The 13,866-nt window shown below is 41.2% G+C and overlaps 1 protein-coding gene across 1 annotated transcript in view; it reads right to left on the bottom strand.

Annotated features, from left to right (window-relative positions):
* pemt (phosphatidylethanolamine N-methyltransferase) overlaps positions 1 to 13,866 on the bottom strand; it is an 86,235-nt gene that overhangs the window by 2,083 nt on the left and 70,286 nt on the right. Inside the window, exon 6 of the mRNA XM_026177316.1 lies at positions 3,339 to 3,413. Within this exon, the coding sequence (XP_026033101.1) occupies positions 3,339 to 3,413 (75 nt within the window). The remainder of the gene's footprint in view (positions 1 to 3,338; positions 3,414 to 13,866) is intronic.

Consider the following 13,866-nt stretch of genomic DNA (forward strand, 5'->3'; position numbering starts at 1 on the left):
TAGACCATTCTCTGTAAACCCTACTGATGGTTGTGTGGGAAAACCCCAGCAGATCAGTGGTTCGTGCTAATCTACTAGCACCAACAACCATGGCAGAGTCAGCACCATTGAAATCACATTTCATCCCCGTTATGAACCTCGGGACGCATTTGGAACCATGCTGTCATGTGACTGGCTGAGATATTAGTTAATGGTTAGTTAAACTGTGTCTCTAACATGGTGACTACTGAGTATATCATTAAAGCGAGGAAATAAGGAACTGAAGTATGATAAAAGTGAAAAAACTAAATGCACAGCGCAGCTTTTTAGGAGTACTCTACAGAGCTCCTGCAGTACTGGATGTCACAGCATCTTTATTAAACATTTAAATGCTTACACTTCACACTGTTAAGTAATTTTTTGTTATCCTGCTGACTCTCAGAGCACCCAGCCTGTGGATCTACCACCATGGCCAGTCATCAGTTTCTCGCTTTTCAGGAAAGTCATAGTAATCTAATAAACTGTGCGTAAGAATAGATGAAACAGTGCCGTTTCATCCTGGTGTGAGCTTTCATCGCTGCACTATTTGTATCATGAAGATGGCGATTACGAGCTAAAACAAATCCAAGACGCTCTCTGAACTCACTTGACACCAGTTTCTATTCCCTGCATGGCTCCCGCATCAATCCCACCGCCACTTTTACCAATTCCAGTCACCGTGTGAGGTAGAATCCAAGCAGACACCCTACTCTCCACGTATAGTTTAAACAAATGAGATCATCCTGAATCTCTTCCAGCAGCGAAACACAAATATAGCACATGAATCCCAGTGGCAGTGTGTGGTAAAATCTGGCACCTGCCTATCCTTCAATTCACAGGTTCAAGCTAAGTGAGACAACGATGGATCAGTGTTGCCGGATGTAAATCTGTGCGCTCATGCACAGCTTGTGTTTAATGCCTGACACTTTCGGAAAAGCATGCCTCCGACTCAGCCAGGGTTAAAAATCTCTTTTTAGACTTTCATTTTACTCGGGTGGAGATTTATTTGGTCTATTGAGGCTACTCAGAAACGCTCAGCTAGACAAGGATAGCAGAATCATTTCTTGCAATCGCTGGGTGAGTCGTGCTGCAGAAGAAATTGTCCATGAGAAGCAGTGAAGGAAAAAAGTTATAAACCAAGCCAAGTTTTGTTGGACTGGTGAGATAGAGCAGGGATGTCAAACTCTTTTCACATCATGGGCCACATACATACATTAAGTGGGCCGGCCAGTGAAAAATCTCCTTTCTGTTTAATGTAAATAAGTTTAACTGCATATTTAATCCCAGGGATATATTAATATTTCAATAATACATTAAAATTATTTATTTATAAAACTATTGATACATTGTAAAAAAACAGACATTTCTATAGTATACTGATAAATAAACAGGAACTCTGTAATTAATACTTCTGTGTGGATTTAACTGTATGGATTGAACAGCTACATGGAATATTCTGATATTCCAGAATTTCTGATGCCAGAAAAAGTAACACTGTTACCATCTACATCCTCAGAACATGATTGCATTTTTTGTAAGTGGAGGCTTTCCAGTTATGTTGCTGTATCCCATACAGAGATGGGCAGTAACGCGTTACTTTTTTCAAGTAACGAGTAAAGTAAGGGATTACTATTGCAAAAACAGTAATTAGATTACCGTTACTTTCCCGTAGGAACGCTGCGTTACTGCGTTACTAAAACCGTGATTTTTTTGCGAGAATGTCTCATGACAGTGACGTAAGCGAGTGCGCCGTTAGTGACAACAGCTGTGTGCAGATCAACAATGAATCACATATCGATTGTGGGAGAGAGTATGAGCGTGCAGCGTTTAAAGCGTGGAAGTACTGACCTTACTTTAAGTTTGATTCCATAAAAAGTGACAAAAACATTAGCGTCCATCGTGCGTGGGAAGAAAACTTCTTTTTACAGCGAAAAAACCCCCCCTAAACTTCCAAGCAAGTACCGAGTGCGCAACGACGTAATGGGAAACTCACAGAGAAACTCGCGGATTCTTGAACTGACCGCGGCACACCTGCACCAGGGTAAACCTCCGCCTGCCCTACTCCTGCTTTACAGGTGAAAATAGAGCAACAGGACCGCTGAGTCTTTGCCTTTATTTATTTTCTGCTGTGTTTTACTTGCATCTATTTGAAAGAGTGAGTGAAAACACAAAAAATATTTTATTTTATGTGCTGGAATGTGCAGAAAATAGGTTTAAATGTTAAACTAATTTATTCAAGTCAGAGAATGTTGCATATAATTAAATTTTTGCTTGATGCATAAAGTTAAAAGATTAAAACTGATAAAACAAGTTAAAAAAAGAGACTTTTCCATTTGATTACATTTTGTATGATGGATTATGTAGAAAAAGTAGAATTGGGCTGAAAGATCTATCACTTTATCACCTCTTCAGGTTGTAAATCGTGTTTTTAAAAAGTAACTAAGTAACTAAGTAATTAATTACTTTTGAAAATAAGTAATCAGTAAAGTAACAGGATTACTTTTTTGGGGAAGTAATCAGTAATTAGTTACTGATTACTTTTTTCAAGTAACTTGACCAACACTGATCCCATATGTTGCTGATTCTTGTTTTTAATCAACAAATGTAATTTTCAGTCTTTTCTAAAAGCTGCTGATGTGACACGTGTCATGAGTAATAACACCAGACCTTCAGGATCCTGTGTTATAATCTGTGTGACTCAGCAGATGCAGGTTGACTGCTGAATAAGTCTGTGCTGAAACAATACTTAAGTTTATTTGCATATTTTTCACATTATCATTCAGCCTTCATTTTTTGACCAGAAAGGTTTTTTGATCCATGTCCTCTCCTCCTTCTGGTTATCTGCATATTAAAGTCTAGGGCCCATGACTCATAAGTCTCTGCTTTTTTCCTCCAGGTGTCTCTAGTTTGGTTTAATGAGCTGGAAACCAATAAAAAAAGGGAGCAGGAAGTTGTTTTCTTCCCTCCTCCACCTTCTAGCCACTACAGCTGCAGTTTTTGTTTTTGTTTTATAACTGATGAATCAAGTCAGTGTATTTGCACATCTTTATTTTCTTATTTCTTTTGTATGGTCAGTAAATTACTGTTACAGGTTTTTTAGATGTTGCTAAATGTTAGGGCTCTTGGATCTCTTTGACTCTTGTTGGTTTTTTTGATTTTATAAGACCGCATTTGTAGCGAGCATTTCTGGGGGCTGTAACCTACAGTTATTATTTAAGGTTATTTTCAGTTGTCACATGTTGCCCTCACTAAACCCATATATAAAGGATTTTAACAACAAATGTGATTTAATGACAAATGAGAGATTTAGAAAGACTTACCCTTCAAAGCTTATTGCCACCTTGTATGCCAAGGCCACTATGGCAGTAAGAACTAGACCGACAGGACTGGCACCACTGCAGACAGAGGGGGAAAATGACTTAGTTAGAAGGGTCTAGTTACATATGCTATATACACTAGACCATTTCTCAGCAAAGTATCCATTACATGTAATGTAATGTCATTCGTTACCTAACCCCCCCCCCCCCCCCCAAAAAAAAAAACCATTCATTCTCTTCCACTTATCCTTGTCAGGGTCGTGATGGGGGTCTGAAGCCTATCCAAGTTGTCTTAGTAGGTACAACCTGGACAGGTTGCCAGTCTATCATAGGACCAACATACAGAGACAGACAACCAAAATCAGAATCAGAAAGGGGTTTATTGCCAAATGTTGAGCAGGTTTACAACATTAGGAAATTGCTGCGGTGCTTCAGTGCAAACATAGTGTCATAAATAGCACTTAAATAGACATGAAAAAAATAAAAGTAGGGATAAGAGTTAAAAGTGCTACGTAGAAAGATATGTGCATGAGCTATACATGAGATATATACATGAGAATAAGAATTAAGAGTGCTACGTTGAAAGATATATACATGAGTGCAGGTGGTGATCAGTGCCAATCATGGAATGATGCAGTGAACACAGCGTAGGGTCATGTGTTAGTAGCAGGAACAGTCATATGGTTATTGTTCATGTGTCCAGCAGCAGAGGGGAAGAAACTGTTCTTATGGCGAGAGGTTCTGGTGCGAATGGACCGGAGCCTCCTGCCTGAGGGGAGCAGGTCAAACAGACTGTGTCCAGGGTGAGAAGGGTCAGCTGAGATCCGAGCTGCACGCCGCAATGTCCTGGAGGTGTACAGGTCCTGCAAAGATGGGAGTCTGCAGCCAATCACCTTCTCAGCAGAGCGCACAACACGCTGCAGTCTCTGTTTGTCCCTGATAGTGGCTCCAGCGTACCACACGGTGATGGAGGAGGTGAGGATGGACTCGATGATTGCAGTGTAGAACTGCATCATCGTCCGTGTTGGCAGGTTGAATTTCTTCAGCTGCCTCAGGAAGTACATCCTCTGCTGGGCTTTCTTAATGACGGAGGTGATGGTGGGCTCCCACTTCAGGTCCTGGGTGATGGTGGTACCCAGGAGGCGGAATGAGTCCACAGAGGTGATGGGGGTGTCAGTCAGGATGATGGGGGGGAGTGGGGCTGTGTGCTTCCTGAAGTCCACAATAATCTCCACTGTCTTCTGGGCATTCAGCACCAGGTTGTTGTGGCTGCACCAGGACACCAGACGTTCAACCTCCCTCCTGTAGGCAGACTCATCCCCGTCCGAGATGAGTCCAATAACGGTGGTGTCATCTGCAAACTTGATTAGCTTGACAGACTGGTGGGTGGAGGTGCAGCAGTTGGTGTACAGGGAGAAGAGCAGAGGAGAAAGAACACAGCCCTGAGGGGAGCCGGTGCTGATGGTCCGGGAGTCCGAGACATTCTTTCCCAGCCTCACATGCTGCTTCCTGTCCGTCAGGAAGTCAGTGATCCACCGGCAGATGGGGTCAGGCACATTCATCTGGGAAAGCTTGTCTCGGAGATGGTCTGGAAGGATGGTGTTGAAGGCAGAGCTGAAGTCCACAAACAGGATCCTGGCGTAGGTTCCTGGGGGGTCCAGATGCTGCAGGATGAAGTGTAGGGCCATGTTGATGGCGTCGTCTACAGACCATGGACCATGGACCATTTTGAGTTACCAATTAACCTATCCCCACTACCTGCATGTCTTTGGACTGTGGGAGGAAGCAGGAGTACCCGGAGAGAACCCATGCAAACACGGGGAGAACATGCAAACCCCATGCATGGCCCTGGCCTGATGGTGGAAGTGGAAACTCAGGACCTTCTTGCTGTGAGGCAACAGTTCTAACCACTATGCTATCCTTATGCTTTAAAAAAAGAAAGAAAGAAAGAGCCACACAGGTCGAGGCACTGGTTGGGGACTATCTGGAAACCACTGATCGCCAGAGAAACATGTATTCCACAACTGGATGGTAAGTGGTAGGTTGCTGGCAGTCACTGTGAACTCAGTTACTAAAGGCCCATGGATTAATCTATGCAAATTACAGTGACAGCAGCAATATGCTAGCTACCCAAGCAATTACAAAGAGGTTTTTGGTGTCACATAAACACTAACGTTCAACAAACTCCAGCAACCACTTGCAAACTAGTTGGGGAATACTGGTCACCAGGTAAATACTAGGTTAGCAGACTGCTCTCTAGGCATATATGACTGATTTCACCAAATAAACATTTCCCACAAAAAAGATGTACAGGGTGGGCCATTTATATGGATACAACGTAATAAAATGGGAATGGTTGGTGATATTAAAGTCCTGTTTGTGGCACATTAGTATATGTGAGGGGGCAAACTCCTCAAGATGGGTGGTGACCATGGTGGCCATTTAGAAGTTGGCCATCTTGGATACAACTTTTGTTTTTTCAATAGGAAGAGGGCCATGTGACACATCAAACTTATTGGTAATGTCACAAGAAAAACAATGGTGTGCTTGGTTTCAACATAACTTTATTCTTTCATGAGTTATTTACAAGTTTCTGACCACTTATAAAATGTCTTCAATGTGCTGCCCATTGTGTTGGATTTTCAATGCAACCCTCTTCTCCCACTCTTCACACACTGATAGCAACACCGCAGGAGAAATGCCAGCACAGGCATCCAGTATCCGTAGTTTCAGGTGCTGCACATCTCATATCTTCACACCATAGACAATTGCCTTCAGATGACCCCAAAGATAAAAGTCTAAGGGGGTCAGATCGGGAGACTTTGGGAGCCATTAAACTGGCCCACGACGACCAATCCACTTTCCAGGAAACTGTTCATCTAGGAATGCTCGGTCCTGGCACCCATAATGTGGTGGTGCATCATCTTGCTGGAAAAACTCAGGGAACGTGCCAGCTTCAGTGCATAAAGAGGGAAACACATCATCATGTAGCAATTTCAAATATCCAGTGGCCTTGAGGTTTCCATTGATGAAGAATGGACCCACTATCGTTGTACCCCATATACCACACCAAACCATCACTTTTGTTGTGCCAACAGTCTTGGAGGGATCCATCCAATGTGGGTTAGTGTCAGACCAATAGCGGTGGTTTTGTTTGTTAACTTCACCATTCACATAAAAGTTTGCCTCATCACTGAACAAAATCTTCTGCGTGAACTGAGGGTCCTGTTCCAATTTTTGTTTTGCCCATTCTGCAAATTCTGTGCGCCGATCTGGGTCATCCTCGTTGAGATGCTGCAGTAGCTGGAGTTTGTAAGGGTGCCATTTGTGAGTAGCTAATATCTGCCAAAGGGATGTTCGACTAAGTCCACTCTCCAGTGACATGCGGCGAGTGCTACGCTGTGGGCTCTTGCTGAATGAAGCTAGGACAGCCACTGATGTTTCTTCATTAGTGACAGTTTTATTGTGTCCACATTTTGGCAAATCCAACACTGAACCAGTTTCACGAAACTTGGCAAGCAGTTTGCTAACTGTAGCATGGGAGATGGGTGGTCTCGTAGGGTGTCTTGCATTGACTCCACATTACACTGTGGAGCTGGAAAAACGCCAACCATCGTATCCTATTTATACAGGTGGAAAACAAGAGTGGAGGAATTAAAATATAGACAACTTAAATTAATGAGTGACATGTATTTTACTTTTTATTGTAGCACTCTACTTTCTATTAGTCTTTTTTTACGCTAATAACTCAGAAAGCACCTGTATGTGTCTCAGGAGCTACACCTTACTCACAAGCCATCTGTGGGTGGGCATCAGAAACAGCAATCTTACACTCACTCGACACACTGACCTACATATATCTGATCAGGAAGTGGCACAGTGACACACATTCATTGTATGTTAAAGTGTGCTTTTGCACAGTAGCACATGCAGTCTTGCATAAGAGGAGGAAAAGCAGCGGGCATATTTAAGCAAAAACCTGAGTGCTGATGTAAAACACCTCTCATGAGGCACAGCAATCTGAATAAGAAAAAGCTAGTGACAAGCTAGAGCGCTGCCATTATATTCACTGTTAGTGTGTGTTGCAGAGCATTTTTGTTCTTTGAATTTGACACTTCACACAATTGATTTACATTTTTGCCACACCGTCTATTGAAGCTTACCATTCAAAGACTTGTTTGCCATTAGGATAAAGAAAAAAGGTTAATCAGAATCAATCAGAGCAGGACACGGGGGGAGCTGAACTTGACTTGCTGAACAGGCTTATGAAACTATCCACCCTGACCTAGATAAATGGGCAGTAATAAATTCAGTGCTTTTCCAGACTTATTCAAATGCAAGACCATGACAAAGGACACTGCACTGGCTCTGTAGCTCTATCTAAAAAACTCAAAATGAAAGAAGAGGAAATTTGTCCTTCAGCTTCAATATGCCACATTTGAACTTTAACTCATTTTAAATCATACAGCCATTCAGTACTCAGTAACCTGTCGCCTTTTTAATGTCAGTATTGTAAGCTTTTTACATTTTGCAGGTAATAACACTTATACAAGTTATCTAAGGGGGGGCATTACTGTTTTACATATACCAGTTTGAGACACACTTAATCTATCACATCTGGGAACCGTGTGAATGTGTTTGACGTGGTGAGGAGGATGAGGTGAGGTGCCACAATGAGGAGACATGACGTTGACAAGATATCTGAATAGGTTTGTGTCTGTGGTACTTGGGGGGGGGGGGGTGTAACTTGGATTACAAGTTAATCAGAATCAGAATCAGACAATACACTAACTAAGAATAGTACAATATATACATATATATGCATACATACATACATAAGTCACTCATAAATAAATAGCTGAACAAGAAACATGTGTAGTTATAGCAGCAAACAGTGTGTTAAGTGGATGCGTTGTACAGGGAGATGGCCACAGGCAGGAATGATTTCCTGTGTCGTTCAGTGGTGCTTTTCGGTAATCTCAGTCTCTCACTGAACGAGCTCCTGTGACTGACCAGCATGTCATGGAGTGGGTGGGAGGTGTTATCCAACATTGTCTTTATCTTGGACAGCATCCGCCTCTCCGACACCACCTTGAGGGAGTCCAGCTCCATCCCCACAACATTGCTGGCCTTACGGATTAGTTTATTAAGTCTGTTGGCATCTGCGACCCTCAGCCTGCTCCCCCAGCATGCAACAGCATAGAGGATCGCACTGGCCACAACAGACTCATAGAAAATCCTGAGCATTTTCTGGCAGATGTTGAAGGACCTCAGTCGCCTCAAAAAATAGAGACGACTCTGGCCCTTCCTGTAAAGTGCTGTGGTGTTTTTAGCCCAGTCCAGTTTGTTGTCAATGTGTACTCCAAGGTATTTATAGTCCTCCACAATGTCAACACTGACCCCCTGGATTGAAACAGGGGTCAAGTGTTTCCTGGTCTTCCTGAAGTCCACGATCAGTTCCTTGGTCTTTGCCACGTTGAGCTGCAGAGACCAAGGAACAGGGTGGAACTAACACCCTGAGCCTCTGAAGTTTAGAGTCTCAGTCACACAAACCTAGACCGGTTTGTGACCTCTGGCAATCTCCAGCTACTAAGGTAAAATGTTTATTTCCCAAATGTTTTTTTAGTAGTTGCTGGCAGTCCAAATGTGAGATCAGTGAGAAGGTACACACCAAAAAGCTCCCTGTAATTGCTTTGATTGCTAAAAGATTAGTTTGGTCGCCCATAGTTTGCATGGAAGATGCCAACTTGTCTGCAAACACTCACCACTTGCTATGTGAGCTGTAGTGAAACTTGAAAAAGTGCAACCCAAACAGAAAATGAAGAATGTTCATGTAAAATGATTTTTGAGTAAAAGTTGTGCCTTACTTCTGTAGCCAACATTTTAAAATGCACAACTTTTACTTTGAAGGTGAAAGGTTTCTTGAATGTGTTGCACTTTTTACAATTCCCCCACCGCTTGGTGAGAAGTTTGTACTTGAAGACAAGTTGGCATCTTTCTTGCAAACTTCTGACAAACAGAGATGGGCAGTAACGAGTTACTTGTAACGCGTTAGTGTAATCTGGTTACTTTTTTCAAGTAACGAGTAAAGTAAGGGATTACTATTGCAAAAACGGTAAATAGATTACCGTTACTTTCCCGTAGGAACGCTGCGTTACTGCGTTACTAAAACCGTGATTTTTTTGCGAGAATGTCTCATGACAGTGACGTAAGCGAGTGCGCCGTTGGTGACAACAGCTGTGTGCAGATCAACAATGAATCATATATCGATTGTGAGAGAGAGTATGAGCGTGCAGCGTTTAAAGCGTGGAAGTACTGACCTTATCTTGAGTTTGATTCCATAAAAAGTGACAAAAACATTAGCGTCCGTTGTGCGTGGGAAGAAAACTTTTTACAGCGAAACCCCCCCCCCTAAACTTCCAAGCAAGTACCGAGTGCGCCATGACGTAATGGGAAACTCACAGAGAAACTCGCGGATTCTTCAACTGACCGCGGCACACCTGCACCAGGGTAAACCTCCGCCTGCCCTACTCCTGCTTTACAGGTGAAAATAGAGCAACAGGACTACTGAGTCTTTGACTTTACTTTACTTGCATCTATTTGAAAGAGTGAGTGTAAACACAAAAAATATTTTATTTTATGTGCTGGAATGTGTCGAAAATAGGTTTAAATGTTAAACTAATTTCTTCAAGTCAGAGAATGTTGCATATAATTAAATTTTTGCTTGATGCATAAAGTTAAAAGATTAAAACTGATAAAACAAGTTAAAAAAAGAGACTTTTCCATTTGATTACATTTTGTATGATGGATTATGCAGAAAAAGTAGAATTGGGCTGAAAGATCTATCACTTTATCACCTCTTCAGGTTGTAAATCGTGTTTTTAAAAAGTAACTAAGTAACTAAGTAATTAATTACTTTTGAAAATAAGTAATCAGTAAAGTAACGGGATTACTTTTTGGGGAAGTAATCAGTAATTAGTTACTGATTACTTTTTTCAAGTAACTTGACCAACACTGCTGACAAATGCTGAAAACTGCTAGCTATCGGCAGGGAAGGTTTTGATGCAGCACGATTAAAATCTCTGTAACCAACTTTACACTCGTGACACTTCCAGCAACCTCAGAGTCCACAGAAGACACACTTTTCCCTCAGGGTGGTAGGGTCAATAACCAGTCTTTAGGTCTACTTGACAAAGGTTTTAGTAATCAGTTTGACAGCAACTGCCAGCAACCTCCAGCAACCACTAACCTAGTTGGGAGACACACATGTTTCACTAGTGAGTTGCTGGGTGCAGTCTTGGCTGTCAGTGCCAATATAACCTTAACCCCAATTCTAACCCTGTGCAATCAGAATATGTAATTTCTGTTGCTATTAAATTGATTTCAAGTCTTGGCAATCAGAAACAGTAATCAGACATCAAACATGCAGCAAAAATTATTAAAATTTTTCCCAAAAAAGCTGTTTTGCCTTTCTCCAAAATATAAGCGTAGGTAAATGGTAAATGGCCTGTATTTGTATAGCGCTTTATTAGTCCCTAAGGACCCCAAAGCGCTTTACACAACCAGTCATCCACCCATTCAAACACACACTAGTGATGGCAAGCTACATTGTAGCCACAGCCACCCTGGGGCGCACTGACAGAGGCGAGGTTGCCGGACACTGGCGCCACCGGGCCCTCTGACCACCACCAGTAGGGCAACAGGTGAAGTGTCTTGCCCAAGGACACAACGACCAAGACTGTCGGAGCCGGGGCCGAACCGGCAACCTTCCGATTACAAGGCGAACTCCGAACTCTTGAGCCACGATCGCCCCAGGTAGAGTCGGTTATTCACTAATCATTAAGTCAGCCAGATTCCTAGCATCTCCAGTCTGCATATCAAAGTGTGGTCTAATAGCAAACCCCAATTAATACTGGGACTGGAGAAGCACGTCTGAAGTGATAAGACTGCTGAAAGAGGCCAACACCATCAGAAAACATGTTTATCACAAAAAGATGAAGATGAAGGCAGAAAAATTGTTTAGTTAGGTTGGCAGCACAAACAGACACTTTAGTGATCCAGTAATGTGCAAATCATGAACGAATCACTCACAATATATATTTGACACATTTGAGGAAAATACTAATAACATAAAATAAAATAAAATAAATGTTCCCTTTAGAAATCTTAATTTTTTTGCTCTATAAAAATAGTTGTTTTTCTTTTTCAATCACTCATCTTAGCAGTAGGATTTACATGAAAAGAGAAACAAATTAAGTTTGAGTGAAAATGTAAATTTTTTGCACTCTCTGGGCAAATGACTCAGTGACTCAAATGACTCAAAAAAAACAATTCACTTTGGTGAGTGACTCATTCAAACTCGATTCAGTAAAAAGAATCGAATTTACCATCACTACTCTGATCCAGTTTTCTAGGCATCACATTTTAGTCCTTCTCAAAACCTGAAACAAGCAGGAGTTGAAAATACAAATTTAAGTCATAAAGTCCTATAAGGGAAAATATGGATGTGGGGCATAGCCACATTACTTGTGTTGTATGTTAGTCATTAATAGTAGTAACCCAGTAAGGTTTATGTTGTATGCTTAATGCAAGAAGATGAGAGCAACAACAGCTCTCCCGTGACTTTAAATTTCTGTGTCAGTTTAGTAATAACTGGGATTACATTTGATTCACATCTTTCCCCAGCTTCAAATTTGACACACGACACTGGCTTCTGTGAGGCCCACTGATTGCGACAGACCAATCTGACAGGGTGAGTCAGTAGACCTTGTGTAAATTTCTATTTAACACTGACCCATATAACAAACTGTCATAATTACAAAAACCCCCCCCCCCCAAAATTCCTTATGCCACACCGGAACATCATCGCCATTTATTGGTATGACGCAGTGTTATATTCATCCCATTTTTGTGATTGAAACTGCTCTAGAAAAAGAAGCAGGATATTTCTTATTAGTAGTTCATGACCTTTTAGCTGTCTGGCTTCCTATTCTGAGACAGAATGTTAGATGATTTATATGAAACAATGGTGATCTCTGAAGCATACGATTCAATGAGACAGCAGTTGTCAGTTTGCTGTGAGTTAAATGTCTGAATAAATGAATGCTATATTTGAATAATCGCAGCATATTATATTCAGTCCATCTGTAAGTCTCGCTCGACATGCTGTTAGCGAAATCTCATTGGAAGTATTGTTTATGAATATGAATGTGCACAGTCTGTGTGAGCGATTCCATATGTGCTCTGTGTATGAAGCAGGCTGCAGATGTGCTAATCCTTCTTTGGCATAAGCTTGGACAACCCTGCGTCGTCCTAAAAGTTAGCGTTTCTTTTAAAAAAAGAATAAATTTAAATGTAAAAGAAAAACAACAACAACTTGCTCCTCAGCTCACAGTTGAGGAAGAAGTAAAAGTATTAGTACTTTGCTATAAAAATTGTAACATGAATAAGATGTAACTGACAGACTGCATGTGTATTATACAGTTTGCACACTGAACATGAAACCTTCAGTCTGCAGGAATATTTAGGTCACACACTCATCTCTCTGGCTCTCATTGATTTTCATTGGCAGACACTGTTCCTGGATAGACCTCAGCCTGGGAAAATATGGGTTAATGAGTATTGATCTAGGAATAGGCTACTTAGCTAGTCCCTGAGTGATGTGGCTGCAATCGACGTCAAGATATCAAGTCAAGAAAGGCTGATTTTATTTTTGAAATATGGGTTACTATAACAAATAAACTATATTACATTCAGGTTAGCAGCTTTGTGAAGCTCCTTCATAGTCAAGTTATACAAAGAGAACATTTCATAACTTGATTTTTTTGCTGACCACTGTTAAACAACAGAAAAAGAATGTGCTAACTAACAGGCATATGACTGAAAAAAGATTTGTAATGTGGTGATATTTGGTGGTCCCATACAAACACGAGAGTCTTACAAAGCCAGTGATGACTGTCAAAAAACCTTGGGTTGGACTCCTCTAAATAGAAATCTGAAATGGGATCCAGTACTCTACAGTACCTCCATCATGTCACAACAGATGTACGAGAGCAGTTTATTGTGGTGGTGACCTTTGAAGAACAGGTGTTCTAACATGCTGTGAATGACGAAGCTATCATGTTTACTTTCAGCACATTGCTACCTTAGCTTAAGTATGTAGCACGATAATATTTGCTAATTAGCATTGTTTTGCTATCTGGCTTTAAATCAAGATCTCAAGTATTAACAAGAATATTAATATTAACATTTCATCCTATTTCATCCTGATGAAGGCAGACTGCTGGGACGTCTGTGGCATCGTGCTTGTGTGCACATGAACACTCCAGTTAGCAAACATGCTAAAATCTCTGCATTCAAGTGTGGTCACTACTGGGTAATGTATTACACATTACTAATTACTTACTTAATTACTCTCTGGAGAAAGTAAATTTACTCGTTACATTACTTTCTTGTCACTCTGTAAAATTACATGAAACCTACTGTCACACAATTACCAGTTAAATCTATAAACCAGAGGCTACAGTTCCAA

This window comes from Astatotilapia calliptera, chromosome 8 (assembly GCF_900246225.1).
Source record: "Astatotilapia calliptera chromosome 8, fAstCal1.2, whole genome shotgun sequence".
NCBI classification, from domain to species: Eukaryota; Metazoa; Chordata; class Actinopteri; order Cichliformes; family Cichlidae; genus Astatotilapia; species Astatotilapia calliptera.